The sequence below is a fragment of the Tachyglossus aculeatus genome, chromosome 1 (genome assembly GCF_015852505.1).
Source record: "Tachyglossus aculeatus isolate mTacAcu1 chromosome 1, mTacAcu1.pri, whole genome shotgun sequence".
Lineage (NCBI taxonomy): Eukaryota > Metazoa > Chordata > Mammalia > Monotremata > Tachyglossidae > Tachyglossus > Tachyglossus aculeatus.
Genome location: NC_052066.1, coordinates 41,784,508 through 41,811,043, shown reverse-complemented (window position 1 = coordinate 41,811,043; position 26,536 = coordinate 41,784,508). Strand labels below are relative to the sequence as shown.

Below are 26,536 nucleotides of genomic sequence, written 5' to 3'. Positions count from 1 at the left end.
CCTTGGGCAAGTCTCTGAACTTCTCTGAGCCTGAGCTCCCTCATTTGTAAAATGGGAATTAAGACTGTAAGCCCCACATGGGACAACCTGATCACCTTGTATCCCCCCAAACTGATCACCTTGTATCCTCCAGCACTTAGAACAGTGTTTTGCACATAGTAAGCACTTAACAAATGCCATCATTATTATTACCTAAAGGTACAGATCCTAGAAAAGAAGCATGACTTAGTGGAAAGAGCATGGGCTTGGGAGTCATTGGTCAATCATGGCTCCGACACTCGTCTGCTGTGAGACCTTAGGCAAGCCACTTAACTTCTCTGGACCTCAGTTACCTCATCTGTAAAATGGGGATTAAGACTGTGAGCCCCACGTGGAACAACCTGCTTACTTTGTATCTACCCCAGTGCTTAGAACAGTGCTTGGCACATAGTAAGTGCTTAACAAATACCATTATTATTATTATTATTATTATTACATCCAAGTGAAGAGGTAATGTTAAAAAATGAGAGGGTATGGGAAACGAGGGCTTAATTAGAATAAGCTTCTTGGAGGAGATGTGATTTTAGTAGGGAAGCAGCACGGCTTAGTGGATAGAACATGAGCCTAGGAGTTAGTAGGTCATGGGTTTTAATCTCGGCTCTGCCACTTGTCTGCTGTGTGACCTTGGGCAGCTCGTTTCAGTTCTCTGGGCCTCACTTACCTCATCTGTAAAATGGGGACTGAGACTGTGAGCCCCACGTGGGACAGGGACTGTGTCAAACTTGATTTTCTTTTATCCACTCCAGAGTGTAGTACAGCACCTAGCATAGTAAGTGCTTAGCAGATACCACAATTATTGTTATTATTATTATTATTATTATTATCATCATCATTATTATTAGGGGCTTGAAGGCAGGGAGAGTGGTAATCTATCACATAAAGGGAGAGAGTTCCAGGCCAGAGGTATGATGTGGGCAAGGGGAGAGGAGTGTAGTGAGAGTGAGTGTAGGAGAGGTAGTGAGATAGATGAGATTAAAGTATAGTGAGTTTTTGGCATTAGAGAGAAGTGTGAGGCCTTGATTTTGGTAGGAAATTGGCAAAGTAAGATGGAGGGCTAACAGTGCTTTAAACCACCGCTTTTGCTTGACCTCTGTTGAATTTTATGGGGTTACTGCTAGTAAAAATCAATAGTATCACAAATAATTCCAAGACTATTGACTGCAAGAATATCATTTTCATTGAAGTTTTAGAAGTAAGATTTCAGCTAGGATGTCTTGCTTTCAGCAGCAGATTTAGCTGAGAGAAAGGAAGACTTAGGTGGTGATGTGTTTACAGAGTTTGTAAGTATAGAATTAGAACAATGCTCTACGATCAATGTGTGAAAGCTATCAATTAATAATTTATATCGACTGAGTCCCTACTGAGTGCAGAGAATTGTGTAAGTTCTTGAAAGAGAACACTAGACTTAGAAAACACAATCCCCTCTTCAAGGAGCTTACAATTCATCAGGAAAAACAGACACAAAATAATTAGGGATCAGAAGAAAAAATGGAAATGTGGAAAGATAGATTTGTGAGTGATCAAGAGTATGTAAATCTGCACCTACAAAAATGCTATGGGATGTTGAGAGTGCATAGTTTGGTGGTGGTACAAAAGAGCTGAAGTTGCAGAGGGAGGATATACTTTGAGAAGAAGAAAAAATAAACCAGAGAAGTCCTAGAGGGATGTGATTTCAAAACGGCTCTGAAAATAGGGAGAGCTGTGGCATGTTGGAAGCATCAGGGGGAGTTCCCAGAAGGAAGACCATATATGAGGAGTCTGAGGTAGTAGAGTAAGAATGAGTCCTGGTAAGAGGCTGCCAGCTGAGGGTAGTGGGAAGGAGAGAGGCGTTGGAGTGTCTTAAAACCAATGGTCGAGAATTTTTTCTTCATGTGGAAAGAGATGAAGGTTACTGAAGAGTGGGGAAAGGCCCCCTGAATGGGGATGGGGACAATTTGAATAGAGAGGAATGCGTGGATCAATGTAATTTCGTGGAGAAAAGCGAAACAGGATTTTTCCATATACTGAATGTCGGGGTTGCAAGAGAGTGAGTGGTCAAGGATTCTATCAATGTTGCAAGCTTCAGAATGGGATAATAATAATAATAATGATATTTGTTAAATTTACTATGTGCCAAGCACTGGTCTAAGCACTGAAGTAGATGCAAGGTAATCAGGTTGTCCCACATGGGGCTCACAGTCTTAATCCCCATTTTGTGGATGAAGTAATTGAGGCTCAGAGAAGTTAAGTGGCTTGCCCAAGCTCACACAGCAGATGAGTGGCAGAGCCGGGATTAGAATCCGCGTCCTTTGACTTCCAAGACCGTGCTCTTTCCACTAAGCTACGCTGCTTCTCGTGAAGCATGATGAATGGTCATATTGCCAACTGACAGCGATGTTAGGTTGAGGAAGGATTTGGGAAGAAAGTTAAGTTCAGTTTTAGACATTTGGAACTTAAGGGGCTGGCTGGACATCCAAATGGAAATGTTCTGGAAGCAAGAGGGAATGGGCATTTGCAGTAGGGGGTGAACTTGGAACTAGCCAGGGAGATTTGAGAGTCATTTATTTAGAGGAGACAGAGGAATCTGTGGGACCAGATGAGCTAGAACAGTCTTAAAGGGAAACCCACAGAGTGCGGAAGATGGAAGAGGCCGTGAAAAAGACTGAGTGGCCAGAGAGGTGTTACAATATTTCTTGTTCTTCACTAGCATACATTTCTTCATTTTTATCTTGTGGTAGTTCCTCATACACACAAACTGTGCAGAATTCTGATATATTAGCATCTCTGTGGAAGAATAGTTGACCAAAAATTGGTAATCTCGATCTCACTAAAGGATCGATCACTTCAAACCCCAACTCTCTGTAATAACAGGGTGAACAGTTGGCACTGTTATTTTGCACAGGGAACAGTTTATTTCTCTACCTTCTTTGCTGTCTACTTACTTGTCATTCCTAGTGTTATAGCTCTTTTAACCTGAGAATTCAAAGCCAAATTATACTGAATATAATTAAAACTAAATGAGAGCCCAATAGTATGACAAAGCAATACAACAACAAATGTGAGGGTATATTAGCATTTTCTCTAAAATGAAATCTCACTACAATTATTTCATTGTTTCTTACACTTTATTCTCATCTGTGGAAAAAAGAAGGCCACAGTATTGTGTCAATTAATAAATGCTGATAAGTTGTTAAAGTAACTCAAAAATCAATCGAAAATAAATAATTATTCTATGATTGAGAGATTTTATTTAGGTTAGGCAGTTTTCCTCATACTGTAGAAACTCATGCTCTCCCTCCATTCCCCTTTCCCCAAATATGTTAAAGTGGTATTAGTTTCACTAAAGCATACATTTGCTTAAAAACTATATAATGTCCCGTTTAAAATGATCTCAGTCCCCGTTTCCCCACATATTTTAGGGGCTAACACTAAATCTGCACTGAGCTCAAGCCTTTTCAAAGGTAATAATAATAATAATCGTGGTATTTGTAAAGTATTTACTATGTGCCAGGCACTGTACTAAAAACTGGGGTGGATACAAGTAAATTGGGTTGGACACAATCCCTGCCCTACGTGGGGCTCACAGTCTCAATACCCATATTACAGATGAAGTAATGGAGGCACAGAGAAGTATAGTGACTTCCCATGGTCACACAGCAGACAAGTGGCAGAGCTGGGATTTGAACCCATGACCCATTGACTCCAGACTGCCACATTTCAGCAGGCAGGGATCAGAAGGGTTATTAGAGAAGCAGAACCTAGTACAGTAGTCATGCTGACAAAAACACACGTGTCTTAGGGCTGCACAAAGTCAAGCAAAAATACAAATTCCAAATCACAGAGGAATATAGAGGACTAACAGAATTTTTAGTGCCCCTTTACTGGTGAAGATTAATTTGGATTACTGTTAGGTCTGCTTTAATTTAACATCTTCATTATTGGTCTGGAAACATCATACTAAATTCACAGAAAATTCTAAATTAGGTTTTGCGTTATATGGCTTACAATTCAGACGTCAGAATGCCGTACAACACCTTGAAAAGAATCAAAATTAAAAAAAGAAGGAATGAAGTGATATTCAATTTTGAACAAGCATAAATGAACATTTTGGGGAGAATTATCCTAAAATAAATTAAATGCCAAGTGTAGGAGGCACTTGGATAACATCCAGTTCCAGAGAAGATAGGGACTGTGAGTGGAAAACAAATGAAACAGCATTTTGGAAAGTATCCTTGTCCTATTCCACCATCAGAAACCCGGAGCCCAGGCCCAGGAAGAAAAGCCTTTTTGATAAAATTACTTTTAGCTGAATTACTAGGGTGTTTCTTCAAAGTCCTCATATACTCATTTCCAAAACAACAGTGAGCTGAATATTTGGCTTTGAGACATGGAAGATTAAGGAGCCTTATTTGAACAGCAGAACTCATGGGGAAGAAGCGTCTGCTCATTATCACTCCTGAGAATGACAGATGATGGCAGGGTCCCTTCAAGGTTGGTTTGGTATTTTCAACCACCTCATCATCAAATTACCATCTCAGCCAGTTTGCTGTCGATGTGAACTGGGCTAAAAAACCACTGAATTATCCCTGATTGAAAATCTCTGGGACCTGAAAACAGCAGGTAGAGAGAGAGCACTGTGGCTGAGACTCCAGGTATGGTTCCATGGGAAGTCACGTTGTGGAACATCTATGCTTGTTGGCTTGGTGGCAGTATTATAACAATTATGGTACTTATTAAGCACTTACTATGTGCCAAGCACTGTTCTATTATTGCTACTGGGAGCAAGAGTCACCACAAACCTCCGCATGCCGAGCCTTTCTGACTGTGATAGCCTGCCAACCCTGAACTGGTCTCTCAACAGTGCTTCAACTTCAGAATAGAAAATAAACCCCAGATGGGGTTTGAATTATCCCCACCTCTCCACAGACCCAAACCAACTCAGACGTATTTTTTCAACTTCAACTGATTGATTTGAGTGTCTCTCTGAATCGTCAGTCCAGGGTCCTGACTAGCACTATGCATAGATTCCTAGAGAAATATGCCCTATGCATGAAACTATGTCTCTATAAGTGGATTCTTACAATAATGGTAATAATAGGGGTATTTGTTAAGTGCTTACTTTGTGTCAGGCACTGCATTAAACTCTGGGGTGGATACAAATAAATTGGGTTGGACATAGTCCCTGTCCCACTTGGGGCTCACATTCTTAATCTCCATTTTACAGATGAGGTAACTGAGGCAAAGAGAAGTGACTTGCCCAAGGTCACACGGCAGGCAAGAGGAGGAGACAGGATTAGAATCCAGGTCCTTCTGACTTCCAGGCCTGTGCTCTATTCACCAGGTCATGCTGCTTGTAAGTTGCTACAGGTAATTCTTATCATTATGGTTATTAACATTTTTTAGATGGAATGGAAATGCAGTATTATTATATGGTCCTAAACCAAATTAAACATTATTTTAGACCCCTTAAGACCCACTCAAATTCACTTTCTGAATTATTTCCTAGTACTAATCTTGCTGATGTGCATAACACTACAGGTATAATGAAAGTGTTCCAGGTTCAAACTTAAATATTAGAATGCCTGAAGTAAAAATGATTCTTCTGGCTGTACTCTTTTGAGCACTGTGATTAATTCTTAAGTACAGAAGGCTTCCTGGGAGAGTAACTCCACTTCAGAGCTTTGTCATCTGAACTTTTATTAAAAATGTGACTTGTCTTTTAAAAGATAATATGGTTGCATTTCTGTCTGCTTGAATTTGAAATTGTCGAAGCCAAGCTCCATAACACTTAACCTGTCAGTGGGATGAAAGGGACCATTAGGACACATCAAAAAGAGGATTGGTTCTCCCTGATGAGTTCCAGTGGATTGATGAGGAAGATAAACAGGAGATTTGCCACTTAACAGGTCCCACTAATCAGCTTCAAGGGTCTCGGGGTTTAAAGCTTAATAACATGGCAGTCACAATCGACTTCTTCCAGCTACCCCATTACTTTTGCTGTTTTCAACTAGACAATAAAATGTCTCTGCTGTCGATATGAGCCATTTTCATATCAATTTGTATTTGCCTCTAAATAGAGTCGGGTTGGTCAGTGAAAGCATTCCAAAATTCTGCCCCTGATGCCCACCCCAAGACTACAGTGGCACTCAGGGAAATGTGATGACATCACATAGCCACCATTTTGTAGAAGTCCACTCAATTCAATGCAAGCATTTTTTCAGGGTATCCTGACCCTCCCAATCATTCCAGAGCCCTGGAGCACCCCTCTCCGCTCCTAGACATTGTAAATCTAGATTGGCCTAGTGGATAGAGCACGGGCCTGAGAGTCTGAAGGACCAGAGTTCTAATCCTGACTCGGCAATTACTTTGCTATTTGACCCTGGGCAAGTCACTTAGCTTTTCTGTGCCTCAGTCACCTCATCTGTAAAATGGAGATTCAGACTGTGAGCCCCATGTGGGACAGGGACTCTGTCCAACCTGATTTGCTGGTATCCACCCCAGTGCTTGGTACAGTGTCTGTCACATAGTAAGTGCTTAACAAATACTGTAATTATTATCATTGCATCTGAGAGACACGGTCCTTGGCAGGATGGAGGCTGGATGCTGGAAATTAAAACAATGAACATTAAGGCATCTAGAGCCAAATCCTTACTGAACAGAAGACAAACCATATGAAACCCAGGTTGACCAATGTAAAACTGGATGAATGACTTCAGGATGTATAGCAAGCAGCCTGCCTTTAGAGTCCTCTGTGCTTTATTATTAATAATCTCTGGTATAATATTGAAGTGCAGAGAGGAATTATCATGACCGAGGGCAGAATGGTAAAAGAATGCTTTATTTGATTGTGGGAACTCTAAGATGGGAGTGAGAAATACCGCAGTAGCTCAGGTGACTGTGGGAGGGATGCGTGGAGAAACCAAAGAGATCAGACACTTTTGGGAGCTCTTTTCCTTACAGAAAAGGGGCAGGAGAGACAGCTATGGGGACAATCAATCAATCAATCATATTTATAATAATAATAATAATGATATTTGTTAAGCACTTACTAATTGCCAGACACTGTTTTAAGCACTGAGGTATATACAGGATAATTAGGGCTCACAGTCTTAATCCCCATTTTACTGATGAGAGAACTGAGGTATAAAGAAGTTAAGTGACTTGCCCAAGGTAATACAGCAGATAAGTGGTGGAGCCAGGATTAGAACTCATGACCTTCTGACTCCCAGGCCAGTCCTCTATCCACTAGGGCATGCTGCCTTATTATTCATTTATTTATATATTTATTCATTCAATCATATTTATTGAGTGCTTACTATGTGCAGAGCACTGTACTTGCTTGGGCACCCCCGACCCTCTGGATTCAAACTGCTCATCTCCCCCCTTTCTGCTCCCAGGAAGGAAGAAAGCCTGGTTTTTCATGGAGATTCTTGGGAAAGGGGGAAAAGCTGCCATGAAGACACTCCTAGCCCCCTTACTATCCCCAGAGTTGATCCATTCACCCTCAATTTCCTTGGAGGTGGAAGCTTGGGTCCCAAGCAAGTATGTCGTGGCTCAGATTCAGCTTTTGGTAGGCATGAACCACAAGGGAGATAATAATAATAATGGCATTTATTAAGCACTTACTATATGCAAAGCACTGTTCTAAGTGCTATGGGGAAAGGAGAAATTCTGGGACAGGTGTATAGTACTCTTTCCCAAGGCAAGGCTGCATGACCTTCCTGTCTAGTCTTTCTTTCTCCCTCTAGGCTTGCTTGGTACGTACACTACAGCAATGAAGAGAGACAATCCTTGCCCACAGTGAGCTCAGTCCGGGGGAGGGAGGGAGACAGACATCAGTACAAGTAAAAAGGCATCAATATAAATAAATAAAATTATAGTTATATACATACGTGCTGTGCAGCAGGGAGAGGGAGGAAGAGCAAAAGGAGCGAATCCAAGTGACATGGAAAGGGAGTGGGAGATGAGGAAAAGTGGGACTTAATCTGGGAAGGCCCATTGGAGGAGGTGCACTTTCAGTAGGGCTTTGAAGGAGGGGGTGAGTGACTGTTTGACAGATTTGCGGAAGAAGGGTGTTCCAGGACAGAGGTAGGACTTGGGTCAGGGGTCGGCAATGAGACAGACACATTTACTGTGGGCAGAGTCCTGCACTAAGATCTTGGGAGAGTGCAATATAACAGATTTGGCAGAAATGTTCCCTGCCCACAAGGAGCTTTTAGCCTAGAGGGAGAAAGAAAGACTAGACAAGAAGGTCATGCAGCCTTGCCCTGGGGAGGAGTGTTATACACCTGTCCCAGAATTTTCTCCTTTACCCATAGTACCTCTGCTCCCTGGAGAGAACAGTCTTTTCTCTGGATCAAGAATGACATCTTTCCGGGACTGCAAATAGTTACATAGAAAAATTTCTCTAGGGCATAACTTCCATTTCCTTCTGTCCACTAGCTCCCAGACACAATTCACCAGCCACGTTCTTTGCAGAAGTGGTTTGATCCTTAAGGCTGCAAGGGTTGCCAACTCAGGAATTGGCAATTCTGTCCTTGACTTCAACACTAGCAGAAAATGATGGTAACAGTTTAATGTCCATAGTTTTCTCCCCTCAAACCTTTCAGTTAAAGTATCATATTTGTATACAAAGATTTTAATTAAAATTATTTCAACAGAACTGAAAAGCAGGCAAGCTACAAAAGTTTTTTCAGTGGTCCATTATTATAAAAGATTGCATGTATAATAGAATTTTTTATGGTATTTGTTAAATGCTTACTATGTATCAAGCACTGTTCTAAGCGTTGGGATAGATACTAGTTTATCAGGCTATGTACAGTCATTATCCCACATGGGGCTCACAGTATAAGTAGGAGGGAGAACAGATAATGAATCTCCATTTTGCAATTGAGGATACTGAAGCACAGAGAAGTGAAGTGACTTGTCCAAGGTCACATAGCAGGCATGGGGCAAAGCCATTTTAGAACCCAGGTCCTCTTGCTCCCAGGTGCATGCTTTAAATGCTTTGCCATACTCCATCCCAATTCATGGGAATTCATAGTAGTTAAACTTACCCTGCATAGCCTAGTTATGGATTTTTGTGATTTAAAAATAAATGAGAAAAAACTTCCTGCTTTCTGATTTTGTAATCTACTCTTTATATGAATTCACTTCTGAATCACTCTTGTTTTAGAATTATCCAAAAGTTTTACTGTACCACTGCTGTTTTACATTTGCATTTATTCTTTGGAATCTTTCCATTAACATATCATCATACAAACTGACTTTATCCTTTAATTGCCCAATTCATGGTCTTTCTATCTTCTTTAGCCAGTTGAATACAAAATTCTTTGCCTACTGGGTACTCTATAATTAAGGGTTTCTGCAGCTCTTCATTGTTTTTGCATATTGCTCAGGGACATAATTTGTCCTTTATATCCACCCCCAACCCAGATTCCCTTTGATGAACAGCTTCTCTTGCTGGGCAAACCATAAGGTGTCTCTCCAGTAATAAAGGAGGAAGAAACAGGTATTATTTTTCCTCATTTTGAAGATGAGAATATTAAGACACAGAGAGATTAAGTGATTTGACTAAGGTACCACAGCAGGATAATTGCAGAGGCAGGACTAGAACTAGGAAATACACCACTGGTTTAGTCTTCTAATCTACAGTTCTTCTGATAAACGGAAGGCTTCCAGGAAGCATTGGTTTATGACCTGCCCCTCCAACCCCTTCCTCTGATTTACTGCACTAAACAGGATCTGATTGGTGGCAAATTTGTCTGTTGATACCTTGCCAAGCCTAGACCGTATCTAATGGTGGGAAAATCTGTCTGCTGCATCCCTCGCATCCTCTCTGGTTTGGAATCTGGGAGGGTGGATACGATGGGCACTTAGTACCCACTGCATCTTGCTTCTCAAGGAAGCAGACACATGGTTTCCCAGATCTCTTGAATATCAGTCCCGTACTCTTTCAGTAGCAAAAGCAGAAACTCTGGGAATAGGGTTATCAGAAACTGAGGGCAATGGGTAAGAGGAGAGTGGAGCAGTTTAGATGCAATTGCTGGAGTTTGAGGTGGAAGGGGAGAGTGGTAATCTTCTTCCCTTACAAACTTATTCAATATCTTCTACAGCCAAATAATGAACACTCAACAAGTGGGAAGGATAGCAGAAAATATTCTCCAGCCCCTGCCCAAGAACTGGAGCTTTTTTGAAGGAGGGGCTAGTGATTGTTTGGCAGATTTGTGGAGGAAGGGTGTTCCAGGCCAGAGATAGGACTTGGGCCAGGGGTTGGCAGCAAGACAGACACATTTACTGTGGGCAGAACCCTGCACTAAGATCTTGGGAGAGTGCAGTATAACAGATTTGGCAGAAATATTCCCTGCCCACAAGAAGCTTATAGCCTAGAGGGAGAAAGAAAGACTAGACAGGAAGGTCATAATAATAATAATAATAATAATGGCATTTGTTAAGTGCTTACTATGTGCAAAGCACTGTTCTAAGCGCTGGGGGGGATACAATGTGATCAAGTTGTCCCACGTGGGGCTCACAGTCTTAATCCCCATTTTTACAGATGAGGGAACTGAGGATCAGAGAGGTCATGCAGCCTTGCCCTGGGAAAGAGTGCTATACACCTGTCCCAGAATTTCCTCCTTTCCCCATAGCACTTAGAACAGTGCTTTGCACATAGTAAGTGCTTAATAAATGCCATTATTATTATTATCTCCCTCGTGGTTCATGCCTACCAAAAGCTGAATCTGAGCCACGACATACTTGCTTGGGACTCAAGCTTCCACCTCCAAGGAAATTGAGGGTGAATGGATCAACTCTGGGGATAGTAAGGGGACTAGGAGTGTCTTCATGGCAGCTTTTCCCCCTTTCCCAAGAATCCCCATGAAAAACCAGGCTTTCTTCCTTCCTGGGAGCAGAAAGTGGGGAGATGAGCAGTTTGGATCCAGGGGGTCGGGGGGTGGTGGAGAAGGAATTTCTGTAAATTCTTCTCCAACTTGTCCATGAATCTCTGTGAAAAACCTGGGCAGAAGCCTGATCCTTAGTGCTTCTTCCCCCTGTCCCACCCGCTCTTTACTAGAAATACTAAGAAATTTCTAAGTCCCGCTACAGAATGATTAATCCTGGAGAATGAATTGATTGCCAAACATGGGAATCTCTGAGCAAAAAGCAGGATAGCCTAGTGGAAAGAGCACAGGCCTGAGAGTCAGTGGACCTGGTTTCTAATCCTGGCTGTGCCACTTTCATTCATTCATTCATTCAATTGTATTTATTGAGCGCTTACTGTGTGCAGAGCGCTTGAGAAGTACAAGTTGACAACATACACTTGTCTGCTGTATGACCTTGGGCAAATCACTTAACTTCTTTGTGTCTCAGTTACCTCATCTGCAAAATGGAAATTAATCAATCAGTCGTATTTATTGAGAGCTCACTGTGTGCAGAGCACTATACGAAGCGCTTGGGAGAGTACAATATAGGAGTTGGTAGACACATTCCCTACCCACAGTGAACTTAAATTTTCCTCCCTCCATTTTAGACTGTGAGTGCCGTGTGGGACAGAAACTGTATCCAACCTTATTATCTTGTATCTACCCCAGAACTTACAAGTGCCTGTCTCATGCTAAGCACTCAACAAGTACCACAAAAACAAAGAAATGAAATAAAGTCAGATCAGCTTCATGGCATCAAAATGTATGCCTTATCTTGTATGCAAAGTGATCAGCTGTCATTGCACTTGCCTTTGCTCTAGCATAGCTTGGTGGGGTCCAGAGGGATGAGTGCAGTTAGAAACTTGGCAGAAGCATGGTTAAATAGCACTAGAGCCTCTCGTTAATTAGCATCAGTTATCTAGGACCTTCTATGCTTAACATTTGGGATAATACAGTAAGAGTCAAAGACCCTTGAGGGCCCTACCCTTGAGGACATTAATCGGGCAATGGTATTTATTGAGTGCCTTCTGTGTGTACAGCACTGGACTAAGTGCTTAACCCAATTTTCTTTGTGAGAAAGACTGTCTCTGTATGAGCATAAAAACTCAAAGAAAGCTCTATTGCTGTCTACTGGTGACTAAGCCTACCACTTCTTATGGATTTGACTCTCAAAGGCCTGGAACTCTCTCCTTTTCTGCAATCTTGCATTTCCTTCTGCCTCCAGAATATCTGTACAAGGATGGCCCACTGACACCTCAAGTTCTTCATGTGCAAAACAGAACTCCTCACCTTCCCACCCAGATCCTCTCCTCTGTCTATCTTTACCAACACAGTTGCCAACACCACCATCTTGCCCATCTCTCAAGCCATAATCTTGGGATGATCTTCAACTTCATCTATTCAGTGTGTTGTCAGATCCAGTCATTCTCTCCTCCATAACATTTCGAGTCCATGCTTCTTTTTCCCTCAAATGGCCAGCCCACACTGGTGCAAGCACTTGACAACACTGCTATCCTCCCTGTCTTTCAAGACTGTAACCTTGCCATATCCGTGTCATATCCAGGTTTTCTTCCTCATAGTCCACCCTTCACTACTGTCTTGATCATTTTCCCAAAATGTCATCCTATTCTCCCTCCATTTTCCCACTCCTCAAAAACATCAATGATTGCCCGTCCCTCTCCATATCAAGCCCAAACTCCTGAGCACTGGCTTTAAGGTTCTTATTTGCACTCCTTTCTCCCTTATCCTCACTCTTCTCCCGCTACACTTCAGCTCGAAAGCTGGACTAATCTCAAGCCAATTTACTGGATCTCATTCTCATCTCACACTTGGATTTACACCCTTTATTCACCCCTCCCTTAGACCCAGAGCACTTATGTACATACCCACAGTATCTTTATATTAATGTCAGTTTCCCCCTGTAAACTGTAAGCTTGTGGTGGGCTGGGAACGTCATTTAACAAACTCTGTTATATTGTATTCTCCCAAGTGCTTTGTACAGTGTGCTGCACACAGTAAGCGCTCAATGAATATGGCTGATTGATTGATCTCTCACTGCTGACCTCTTATGCACATCCTCCCTCCTGCCTGAAGCTCCCTCCCCATTTCTAATTATGATTCTATTTATTTTTATTAATGATGTGTATACATCTATAATTCTACTTATTTATAATGATGCTACTGATGCCTGTTTACTTGTTTTGATGGCTGCCTCCCCCTTCTAGACTGTAAGCCTATTGTGGGCAGGGATTGTCTCTATTTGTTGCTGAATTATACCTTCCAACCGCTTAGTACAATGCTCTGCACACAGTAAGTGCTCAATAAATACGATTGAATGAAAGAATGAATTTGCAGACCACTGCCCTCCGTGTCTTCAAAGCCCTTCTGTAATTATGCCTCCTCCAGAAGGTCTTTCCTGATTTACCCCCATCTCTGCACCCTATTGCCGAAGCAACTCCCACATTAAGACTTCTATGTCATCTAAGCACTCTGTCATTGTGCCTATATAAATATCTTTGTACTCTATTCCATATTCCTGTCTGTAATGCATTTTAGATACTGTCTCCTCCACTCGATTTCAAGCTCCTTGAGGTGAGTGATCTTGTCTACTATTTCTACTGCACTCTCCCAAGGGCTTAGTAAAAGTGCTTAGAGAAACAAGCGTGGCTCAGTGGAAAGAGCCCGGGCTTGGGAGTCAGAAGTCATGGGTCCTGGCTCTGCCACTTGTCAGCTGTGTGACTTTGGGCAAGTCACTTAACTTTTCTGGGCCTCAGTTCCCTCATCTGTAAAATGGGGATTAAGACTGTGAGCCCCAGGTGGGACCACCTCATCACCTTGTATCCTCCGCAGCGCTTGGAACAGTGCTTTGCACATAGAAAGTGCTTAACAAATGCCATCATTATTAATATTATTATTACAGCACTCTGCACATGATAAATGCTCAGTAACTACTACTGAATGATTTAATGAAAGATTCTGTTACAGAGCATGGCTGGAAAGAACAGGTGGAAGGTATAGGGTTATAACATTGTTTTTATTAATTGACTTTACAGTATGACTTCTGTAAAACTCCAATCAAGAAGTGTTTTCTTTCTGTCCTCAGAAAATCCAGGTTCTTGAGAGAATTGGGAAATCAATGTGACAGAAGCTATTTCATAGTTCAGTTCTCATTAACTCTGCTAATCTTATATGGAGGGGCCATTTTCTGTAAACTTAATTTTAAGGATTTGCTAGGTAATATTAAATGTCCACATAGGTCCACATGGGCTCCAACCTTTTTAAAAACCAAATCCACTGCCGCAGCTGTTGTTTCTGACAGTTAATTTGCTAATTTATTTTCTCAGTATATTTAATCATTTCTACATTTGCAGACTTTCTCACCTGCACATCCAATATTTGTGTGTGACATTTATTTGTTCCATGTTCTTCCATTTAAGAATGTTTGAAACTCTAAATTAAAGTGTCTGGGCCCTCTTCAGCTTCCATTTTTTAAAACATTGTCCCACTTCCATTAAAAGTTGTGAATTAGCCTTTTAGTGTTTTATTTGAGCCCTACAGTGGTGATCTCACATAAGCCACAAAAGCACCATGAATAAATCTATGTATTTATATGTCTGCAGTGTATTATAAAAGAAGCAACGAATCCAGTATAAGACATAAAAAGAATTAGATCACATAGTTTACCCCTGTTTTGGGATTAATAAAATGTGCAACAAATAGGTGATGGAATAATCCATTTGAAGTTTGCAAAGAGACCTGCTTGGAGTAGCTTTTTTATTCTAATAAAGGATGCCAGTTCATTATTTTTATTCATCATTATTCTCAGATGAGTATTTAAAAATAAGCTGAGACCCTAACCTGCATATTTCTGCATCCCCATTAAGGTTCAATCAAATCCTCTATAAATGCAAGTTTCTCTTCATTACCATCACTATACATGACCAAATTACAGAGAATTCATTCCTGAGCTGGAGAAGTGCCAGAAGTTTATCATCTTGCTGTCTATGGACTGCTGGTTTTTTTTTTTTTTCTTTCTTTGAGGCTTTCTGATGCCTAGAGTGAGCTCAACTCAAAGGATTTCAGCCTCACACTCTCTTCATATTCTCTAGCAGTGAGATCGGGCTCTGTGATATTAAGGAATCCTGTGTAACAACATTAGATCCTCAGTCTCCTTTACCTGCAGGTGTTCCAGAAACTTCAAAATGCGTCTGGTAATGTGCTTCATTTTCTAAATGTATCACTTTGTGTTTCTAATGTGAAGGTTTAATTTTTTTTTATTCTCGTCTTTTGAATGAAATGAACGTTAAGATGTTAAGGGGGATTAGTGGGATGGTGTTACCTGGTTTTTTTGTATGTGTTTATATGCATATTAAACTACACTAGATACATATATGTGCCTACATAAACAGACTGTGATTCCAAGATTTTACTCAAAACAGTACTTCCTTATTTATGTAAACAGGCTATGCAAATCATATTTCTAAACATTGTACCAATCAGCATCAGTTAGGAGGATAATTGAAAATGATATTCCTACCTATGCTAGGTAGGTATGCCAGAAATGAAATATTGGACACAGATTGTCAATGCCTTCCTCTCCCTTCTTAAAGAAAAGGGACACAAAATTGTGAGAGGAAAGTGAATCTTGCTGCTGGAGCAGATTTTCTCCCTGCTTTTACCTGCTTCTTTTTACCTCAGTGATCACTATAAGAAAAAATGAGGTTATGGTTCACAGTAACCCCATAGGGATGTTGAGCTGCAGTGCTCAGCAGGCATTTTGGGTATTCTAAATACTAGTCCGTGAATAATAAATAGCTGAGTCCCTCTACCTTTCTCATCATATAGAAATTACTTTCATATCTGTTCATGCATGATGTGCATGTATTTGTTGGTTGTTGGTAAGCTCCACTGAATCAAATACATAGGGCTTTTAAGTCCATGCCATGTATTTGCTTTTAAAATCAAGAGAACACAATAATAAATCCAGCTTCCCATCTCTAATTGTGCGAGATTTCTATATTCAGAACTTAGACTCATTTGTTGTGGAGAGTAATCACTTAGAGTGTATTTCAGACATAGATGGACTTAAAATTTTGCCTTTTTAAACAGGAAAGATGCTTTGAGAACATACTCTATCCTCTGTTTCAAAGATTTCTTTGGAATAAAAGATAAACCATTCACACACGTATAATATGTTATAGAGTAAAATTTATTTTGGTGAATTGGAAAAAAATAATCCACTAAGGGTATCTCTTAAAGTTCTGCTATTTCTCATGTTTTGTAATAGAAATCCAGTATGTTTTATCTCCTGATACTTGTTTTTATAATAAAGCACTGCTTTTCTACCCATCTCTAAAGAGTTTCAAAATCACTAGCTTGTTTGGAAATTTTTAAGTCTCATAGCAAGCAAGACAGTATTAACAAAATGGTGTGATGGAATAGCCTGCTTCTGGTTAATTAAACAAAGTAGATTTGCTGTATACAAATTTCCTGAATATGCAATTATATAGGCAAAGGGTCTCAGAAAAGAGTTTATCCAAAACACTCACCATTTAAATATTGATTCATATAATGTTATTTAGGTCTATAGTGCTCATTATATTCCATACTATGTCTGAGACTATGTATAATGTGATCACCATTTCAAGCTGGTTGATAATTAAATAATAGATTTAGAATCATGAAATTTTTCATAAAAATAATATATTGCTTATTGTCATTTTATAACTGGAGGTTAGGTAAAATAGCTTGGTTACCGAGTCCAAAAAATGGATACTTTTGGAAAATGAATACCATGGTTAGAATATTTATTTAGCAACCATTTGGGTTTTCTAATACTGTCCACTGAAAGTTTGTGTTTGGAGTTGTCCTGTTTATAAAAATGCTCTCACAGTTTCAACTCTGCTAGATAGTGTTTCTAAACCTTGCCATCAAAATCATGCATTTAGATATATTAAGGATAGTTTTCATGCAGATATATTTTGCTGAAATGATATGTTAGTGGCTAACATAATTTTGCATGAAACATCAAGGTCAAGATCACTGTGTCTTACTGAAAGTGATCTTGATTTTTGGACTAATTAATTTCATATGTTAATCATATATTCCTCATGAGGATGGTTCTGACTGATTTGAATGGAATAGGACATCTCGATGGAATAGGTGAATGAAAATCGCCCACAAAATTATTTTTAAGAGAGCTTTTGTAAATTAACAGGTGTTATATTTAAAAGCAATTAATTATGAAGAATATGTTTTGTTCAACCAGAAAATTAGATAGGGTCACTTTTCATTCACTGTAAAAGTTATATGGTGTCTTAGAAGTTAACAACCTGGCTAAACAAAGACTTATTTTCAGAAACTTATGTTATGTTGTGAATGTATGCTATTGAGAGGAAACATGGTGCCATTTTGTGGGCATATTGTATTTCCTAAATGTTGAATGAACAGAAATCCACACTTACCATCTGTCTAGAATTTCATTTTCCTCTACTACTTTGGGCAATATGTGACTTTTATCAGTAAAATGTTAGTGAAACACCTGCCTTCTGAAATATTTTACTATTGTATGATAGATTTCTGCACAGATGATATGTGGTACATTCTTTCTTGATTTTGAGTGAATCTTTCAAAAGATTTTGGCCCTTAAAACATATATTGTGAAGGGCATGCCAGGCAATTATGTGTAAATTAAAAAATGTGTTAACGTTCTATAAAGTTCACTTCAATTTAAATAATATTTTTCATATTAGTGGCAGAGAAAATTAACATTTTTTTTGTAATCCACTGGTTTTTATTTGGGAAAAAAATATGGGAAAAATCAATAAAAAGCTTGTATACCTTTGAAGCTATTCCATACCATTTGACTCCATACCAATAGATAGTAATATTTCCACTTATGAATATCCAGAGAAATGGATGTGTTCTTACTTCTTGACCATATATTAATAGCTATAATTCCATTTATTCTGATGGTTTTGACACCTGTCTACATGTTTAGTCTCGTTGTCTGTCTCCCCCTTCTAGATTGTGAGCCTGTTCTTGGGTAGGGACCATCTCTATATGTTGCTGACTTGTACTTCCCAAGTGCTTAGTACAGTGCTCTGCACACAGTAAGTGCTCAATTAATACATTTGAATGAATGAATGACCAGTAACCTTTCAGTCCACAAATATTCAAAAGTTAAAAGCTGCATGACTTTCTTTAGCACATTTCCTTTAACAAGAGATTGAAGGATCATAGTCAAATCAGGAATAGGTTTAGGGCCAATCTTATTTAATGTTTATGTTACAGAAGGCAGGACCTACAGCATTTTCATCAAAAGCATAGTTATAGTTTTTCTGAAAGGACAAAACCATGCAAAGGGAGATCAATCAATCAATCAATCAATCATATTTATTGAGCGCTTACTATGTGCAGAGCACTGTACTAAGCGCTTGGGAAGTACAAATTGGCATCACATAGAGACAGTCCCTACCCAACAGTGGGCTCACAGTCTAAAAGGGGGAGACAGAGAACAGAACCAAACATACCAACAAAATAAAATAAGTAGGATAGAAATGTACAAGTAAAATAAATAAATAAATAAATAAATAGAGTAATAAATATGTACAACCATATATACATATATACAGGTGCTGTGGGGAAGGGAAGGAGGTAAGACGGGGGGATGGAGAGGGGGACGAGGGGAGAGGAAAGAAGGGGCTCAGTCTGGGAAGGCCTCCTGGAGGAGGTGAGCTCTCAGCAGGGCCTTGAAGGGAGGAAGAGAGCTAGCTTGGCGGATGGGCAGAGGGAGGGCATTCCAGGCCCGGGGGAATGACGTGGGCCGGGGGTCGATGGCGGGACAGGTGAGAGCGAGGTACAGTGAGGAGATTAGTGGTGGAGGAGCGGAGGGTGCGGGCTGGGCAGTAGAAGGAGAGAAGGGAGGTGAGGTAGGAGGGGGCGAGGTGATGGAGATCCTTGAAGCCCAGGGTGAGGAGTTTCTGCTTGATGCGCAGATTGATCGGTAGCCATTGGAGGTTTTTGAGGAGGGGAGTAATATGTCCAGAGCGTTTCTGGACAAAGATAATCCGGGCAGCAGCATGAAGTATGGATTGAAGTGGAGAGAGACACGAGGATGGGAGATCAGAGAGAAGGCTAGTGCAGTAGTCCAGACGGGATAGGATGAGAGCTTGAATGAGCAGGGTAGCAGTTTGGATGGAGAGGAAAGGGCGGATCTTGGCAATGTTGCGGAGCTGAGACCGGCAGGTTTTGGTGACGGCTTGGATGTGAGGGGTGAATGAGAGAGCGGAGTCGAGGATGACACCGAGGTTGCGGGCTTGTGAGACGGGAAGGATGGTAGTGCCGTCAACAGAGATGGGAAAGTTAGGGAGAGGACAAGGTTTGGGAGGGAAGACAAGGAGCTCAGTCTTCGACATGTTGAGCTTTAGGTGGCGAGCGGACATCCAGATGGAGATGTCCTGAAGGCAGGAGGAGATGCGAGCCTGGAGGGAGGGGGAGAGAGCAGGGGCAGAGATGTAGATCTGGGTGTCATCAGCGTAGAGATGATAGTTGAAGCCGTGGGAGCGAATGAGGTCACCAAGGGAGTGAGTGTAGATTGAGAACAGAAGGGGACCAAGCACTGAACCTTGGGGAACCCCCACAGTAAGAGGATGGGAGGGGGAGGAGGAGCCTGCAAAAGAGACTGAGAAAGAACGACCGGAGAGATAAGAGGAGAACCAGGAGAGGACGGAGTCTGTGAAGCCAAGGTCAGATAACGTGTTGAGGAGAAGGGGGTGGTCCACAGTGTCAAAGGCAGCTGAGAGGTCGAGGAGGATTAGGACAGAGTATGAGCCTGCAGAGTATGCATCTATGAGATGCATAGATTACAATCATGTTCAAAAATTCAATTGAAATTCAGGCTTCTCAAATTTAGATCTTTACACATTTGGATGTGGGGAGACAAATAATCTGAAATCCACATATTAGTGAGAGAGACATTTGCAAAAATGCAATGACAAAGGGGGTTTAGCAGCAGAAATTTATAGAAAATTATATATCACCTCGCCTAGTAAAATGGTGGCCAAAAAATCAAATGTTTTCATACTTAGTAAAGGTGCCAAGAATCCAGGTGGCTTGAATTTTATGAAGGAAAATGTTTTGGGGCCCAAAACTAGTTCAGTAATGGTGTACGATTAGAGTTATATTGTACTACCATAAGGTGTGCTTAACAAAATCGATTTTTTAAATTCAACACTTTGCAACTTTAAGCCAATCTTGCATGTAACAACCTCTCAACTGGCTAAAATTTTTCAATTAGCATATTCATCAGGAGCCAACATATGTATTCTTTCCTTTTCCATTTTAATAGGGAATGTTGTTGGAGTTAGCCGCTCTAAGACCTTATTATATATCAAGCACTGTACAGACACTGTCACTCATGGTATTGAATCCCCATTTTACATAGTAGGAAATGAAGGTGCAGAAATGTTACACAACATGCCCAAGGTCACCCAACAGGCACATGTTTTGTTTTGTTGTCTGTCTCCCTCTTCTAGACTGTGAGCCCCTTGTTGGGTAGGGACTGTCTCTATATGTTGTCGACTTGTACTTCCCAAACGCTTAGTACAGTGCTTTGCACACAGTAAGCGCTCAGTATATACGATTGAATGAATGAAATGAATGAAAGTGGTGGAATTGGGATTAGAACCCTAGTCCTCGGCTGCCAGGCCCTCGCTCTATCCACTAGGCCATGCTGATTGTCCTCATGCCCAGTGACGGAAATCAGTGAGATGAACAGGCCTGCGTCTGAACATGGAGTCAATTGATCAGTCTGATCAATTCTGATGGTTTTGACACCCGTCTACATGTTTAGTCTTGTTGTCTGTCTCCCCCTTCTAGATTGTGAGCCGTCAAGAGTATTTATTGAGCACCTACTTTGCCCAGAGCACTGTATTAAGTGCTTGGGAGAGTACAGTAATAATAATAATGATAATGATGACATTTGTTTAGCGCTTACTGTGTGCAAAGCAATGTTCTAAGCGCTGGGGGGATACCAGGTGATCAGGTTGTCCCACGTGGGGCCCACAGTCTTAATCCCCATTTTGCAGATGAGGTAACTGAGGCTCAGAGAAGTTAAGTGACTTGCCCAAGGTCATGCAGCAGACATGTGGCAGAGCCAAGATTAGAACCTATGACCTCTGACTCCCAAGCCTGTGCTCTTTCCACTGAGCCACCCTGCTTCAGTAGAGTTAGAAGACAGAAGATATGATCCTGCCTGACCTCAAGGAGTTACAATCTAACAGGGGAAGCAGCCAGTAAAATAAATTACAAATGGGAGAAAGGAGGAAAAGGGGACATGTATATACACATTTATGTATGTATAAACATATACATATATATATGTCAGCACTTTAATAATAAGTGCATATGAGTGTTACAGGAATATTTTCAGTCTTTTAGTGTTTAAGATAGTGGAAACGCTAACAAACCTTGGTCTTACTGACTCTGTTTCCTCCTGACTCTCCTCTAATGTCTGTGGTCACTTCTTTTCAATCTCTTTTGTCAGTTTGCACTGCCTCCCACTCAGTAATTGTTGAGATTCCTCAAAGCCCATTTCTGAGTCCCCTTCTATGCTCAATTTACTACAACTCCCTTGGGGAGTTTATCTGCTCCCTTGGCTTCAACTACCATCTCCTCAATGACGATTCCCAAACCTACATCTTCCCAACTTTCCCTCCTCTGCAATCTCACATTGCCTTCTGTCTTCAGGACATCTCTAAGATGTTCTGCTACCACCTCAAACTCAACATGTCCAAAAGTGAACTTTTCATCTTCCTTCCCAAATCCTTCCCTCTCTCTGATTTTCAAATTACTATTGAAAACACCACCGCACTTCCTGTCTCACAAGGGGTGCCTTCTTTACTCATCTCTCTCTATCAAGCTGCACTTTGTCAATCACTAAGTCTTCTCAATTTTTTCCCCACAACATTGCAGACTATGCTTCTTTCTCTCTAGCCACACTGCCTCCACACTGAGTTAAGCATTTATTATATCCCATTTGATCTGTTGCATTAGGCTCCTCCTGACCTCCCTGGCTCCAGCACTTCTTTTCTCTATAATAATACTACTAATAATTGTAGTATTTGTTAAGCATTTACTATGTATCAAGCAATGAACTAAGAGCTGGGGTAATCTAGCCAGGCACAATCCCCATCCAAATGAGGTTCACAGTCTGAGTAGGAGGGATAACAGGTATTGAATCGCCATTTTAAAAATGAGGAAACTGAGACACTGATAAATTAAGTGACAAGTCCAAGGTCAAACAGCAGGCAAGTGCCAAAGGCAGGATTAGAACCCAGGTCCTCTGATTCCCAGGCCAATGCTCCTCCCGCTAGGTCACACTCACTTTGCTAATTCTTTTTATAAAAATTCATTTTGTGCAGGTTTCCCAACTTCTCAAGTGCCTCTGAACGTTGCCCATCCATCTCCATCAAACAGAAGCACCTTCCCATTGGATTCAAGGCACTCAATGGGCTCTCTCCCCATTTATTATCTTCACTTTTCTTCCACAGCTACCCAGCCCACACACTTAGTTCCTCTATTACCTTCTTACTCACTGCCCCTCACTCTCACCTCACCTGCTGTCGAACCTTTGTTCCTGCTGTCCCTCCTGTCTGGAACTCCCTCCCACTACATTTTCAACTGATCAACACTCTCCTCAACTTCAAAGCCCTACTGAATCACATTGCCTCCAGGAAGTCTTCCCTGACTTAACACTCATCCTCCACACCCTATTTTCCCACCCATGCATTTCATCTGACCCCTTAAGCACTTAGTTCATTCATTCATTCATTCAATCATATTTATTGAGCGCTTACTGTGTGCAGAGCACTGTACTAAGTGCTTGGGAAGTACAAGTTGGCAACATATAGAGACGGTCCCTACCCAACAGTGGGCTCACAGTCTAGAAGCGGGAGAGTGGAAAGAGCCCGGGCTATGGAGTCAGAGGTTGTGGGTTCTACTCTCGGCTCTGCCATTTTGTCAGCTGTGGGACTTTGGGCAAGTCACTTCATTTCTCTGGGCCTCAGTTACATCATCTATAAAATGGGGTTTAAGACTGTGAGCCCCACGTGGGACAACCTGAATACCTTGTATCTACCCCACTGCTTAGAAGAGTGCTTTGCACATAGTAAGTGCTTAACAAATACCATAATTATTATTATTATTAGATATTCACCACACCTACACCAACACTTGGTTTCTTCCCTTACTTGTAATTAATTTTAATCAATCAATCAATGGGATATATTGAGCTCTTTGCCCTTAATAAATGTCATCATTATTATCATAATTATTATTACTCTGTGCAGAGCACTATACTAAGCACCGGAGAGTACAATACAGCAGAGCTGGTAGACATGTTCTCTGCTACCCTGACCTTTTTCTTCCCTGCAGTCTAGTATTTCCTCTTGCCTTCAGGACTTCATATGTCCAAAACAGAACTCCTCATCTTCCCACCCAAACTCTGTCCTCCCCGTGACTTTCCCAACCCTGTACACAGCACTGCCATACTTCCTGTCTCACAAGCCTGTAACCTTGGGATTATCCTCGACTGATAACTCTCATTCAACCACATACTCAATTTGTCACCAAATCCTGTCAGTTCAACCTTTACAACTTCTCCAAAGAAATGATCTGGGCAGCAGAATGAAGTATGAACTGGAGTGGGGAGTGACGGGAGACAGGAAGTTCAGTGAAGAGACTGATGCAGTAATCAAGATGGGATTTGATGAGAGCCTGGACCAACATGGTTGCAGTGTGCATGGAGAGGAAGATGTAGATATTAGTGATGCTATGAAGGTAAAATGTCTGTCTCCCGGGCCAGACTCCCCAGCTTGAGTCAGAGATCATAGCAAACAACTCTATTGTACTGCCCCATATGCTTAGTGCAATGCTTTGCACAAAGTAAGTGTCCAATAAATACCCCTGATTGATTGATTGGTAGTTGGCAAAGAAATGCTGAAGAGGCAGAGGTGGGGTTATAAGTCAATCATTCAGTGGTATTTATTGAGTACTTACAATGCAGAGCATTGTTCTAAGGATTTGGGAGAATACAATGTAACAGAGTTAGTAGACACATTCCCTGACTAGAGAGTTACAGTCTAGAGAGCGAGATAGACACGAAAATAAATTACAGATATATACATAAGTACTGTGGGGTTAAGCGTCATGTGAATATCAAGTGCTTACAGGTTGCAAATCCAAGTGCAAAGGTGAAGAAGGTATAAGATAGAAGATTGGATTAATGCATCAGCCTCCTCTCTCAACTCCCAACCTCCTGTCCCTCCCCACTTCAGTCTATACTTCACTCTGCTGCCCAGATCATCTTTGTACAGAAACATTCTGGGCATGTCACTCCCCACCTCAAAAATCTCCAGAGGTTGTCTGTCAACCTACGAATCAAGCAAAAACTTCTCACTCTCGGCTTCAAGGCTGTCCATCACCTTCCCCACCTCCTACGTCACCTCCCTTCTCGCCTTCTCCAGTCCATCCCACACCCTCTGCTCCTCTGCCACTAAACTCCTCACTGTGCCTCATTCTCTCCTGTCCCACTGTCGACCCCCAGCCCACATCCTCCCACTGGCCTGGAATGCCCTCCCTCCACACATCCGCCAAGCTAGCTCTCTTCCTCCCTTCAAAGCCCTATTGAGAGCTCACTTCCTCCAGGAGGCCTTCCCAGATTGAGCCCCCTTTTTCCTCTCCTCCTCCCCATCCCCACCCTCTGCCCTACCTCCTTCCCCTCCCCACAGTACTTGTATATATTTGTACAGATTTATTACTCTATTTATTTTACTTGTACATATTCACTACTCTATTTTGTTAATGATATGCATATAGCTTTAATTCTACTTGTTCCGACTATTTTGACACCTGTCTACATGTTTTGTTTTGTTGTCTTTCCCCCCCTTCTAGACTGTGAGCCCATTGTTGGGTAGGGACCGTCTCTATATGTTTCCAACTTGTACTTCCCAAGCACTTAGTACAGTGCTCTGCACACAGTAGGTGCTCAATAAATATGAATGAATGAATGAAAGTGAAGAGTGTGAGCTGGGGGGTACTCAGACTATCAATCCATCAATTATATATATTGAGCATTTACTCTAATGCAGAGAACTCTACTAAGCACTTGGGAGAATATAGTAGGCTTTATAGACATGATGCATATCCCAAAGGAATTTATTACAATCTAGTGGCTGGTGGATGAAGAGAGTGGCTAAATGAGAGTGAAAGAACATCCTTAAAGCTAATTGTCAGTAGTTTATGCTTGACCTATAATCAAGGGTTTTTGATGAGTGAGAAGTTGTGCATAGAATATTTTAGAAATATGATCTAGACACCAGAGCAGAACATGGACTAGAGAGGGTAGAGACAGGAGGCAGAGAGATCAGTGAGGTGGGTTAAAAGATCAGATCTGAATATGCTTGGACAAGCATGGCGCCAGTTTAGATGGAGAAGAAGGGATGGATTCTGAAAATCCTCTGTAAAATGAGGATTAAGACTGTGAGCCCCCCATGAGACAACCTGATCTCCTTGTAACCTTCCCAGTGCTTAGAACAGTGCTTTGCACATGGAGAGTGTTTAATAAATGCCATTATTATTGTTATCCAGCGCTTAGAACAGTGTTTTGCACATAGTAAGCACTTATCGAATACCATTATTATTATTATTATTATTATTATTATTATTATTATTACTACTGCATTACCCTCCTTGCTGACCTCCCCAACTCCAGCCTCTCCCCTCTCCAAACTTCATTTTGCTGCCCAGATGGATTATCTAAAAAATCATTCTGTGTGTCTCTCCTTTTTCCTCATTACACTCCAGTGGTTGCCCATCCATCTTTGCATCAAGCAGAAACTCCTCTCCATAAGGTTTAAGATACTCTATCTGCTCTTTCCCCAAGACTATCTTCTCTTCTCTCCCACTCCAACCCAGCTTGTACCCTTCTCTCTTCTAACACCAACCTAATTACCACTTTGATCTCGACTGTCAGTGTTGACCCTTTGTGCATACCCTCCCTCCTTCCTGGAACTCCCTCATCTTTCATGTCTGCCAATCCACCACTCACTCTCCCAATCTTCAAAACCCTACTAAAATTATATCTCCTTCAGGAAGTCTTCCCTAACTAATCTTTCATTTCTCCACTCTATTTCCCTTTCTTCTGCTCCCACTAGATAGTAAGGTCCCTCTAGACTGTAAGCTCATGTGGGTAGGGAATGTATCTGTTATATTGTTAAATTGTAGTAATAATAATGATGGTATTTATTAAGTGCTTACTATGTGCAAAGCATTGTTCTAAGCGCTGGAGAGGTTACAAGGCGATCAGGTTGTCCCACGGCGGGCTCACAGTCTTAATCCCCATTTTACAGATGGGGTAACTGAGACACAGAGAAGTTAAGTGACTTGCCCAAAGTCACATGGCTAACAATTGGCAGAGCCGGGATTTGAACGCATGACCTCTGACTTCAAAGCCAATGCTCTTTCTACTGAGCCATGCTGTTTCATCCAAGTACTTCACCCAATTGTACTCTCCCAAGTGCTTAGTACAGTGCTCTGCA

At 41.3% G+C, this 26,536-nt stretch overlaps 1 protein-coding gene across 1 annotated transcript in view; it reads left to right on the top strand.

The window, feature by feature from the left end:
• Nucleotides 1-15,124: 15,124 nt before the first annotated feature.
• LOC119930739 (schwannomin-interacting protein 1) overlaps nucleotides 15,125-26,536 on the top strand; it is an 823,807-nt gene continuing 812,395 nt past the window's right edge. The window contains exon 1 of the mRNA XM_038749357.1: nucleotides 15,125-15,148. Within this exon, the coding sequence (XP_038605285.1) occupies nucleotides 15,140-15,148 (9 nt within the window). The 5' untranslated portion in view covers nucleotides 15,125-15,139. The remainder of the gene's footprint in view (nucleotides 15,149-26,536) is intronic.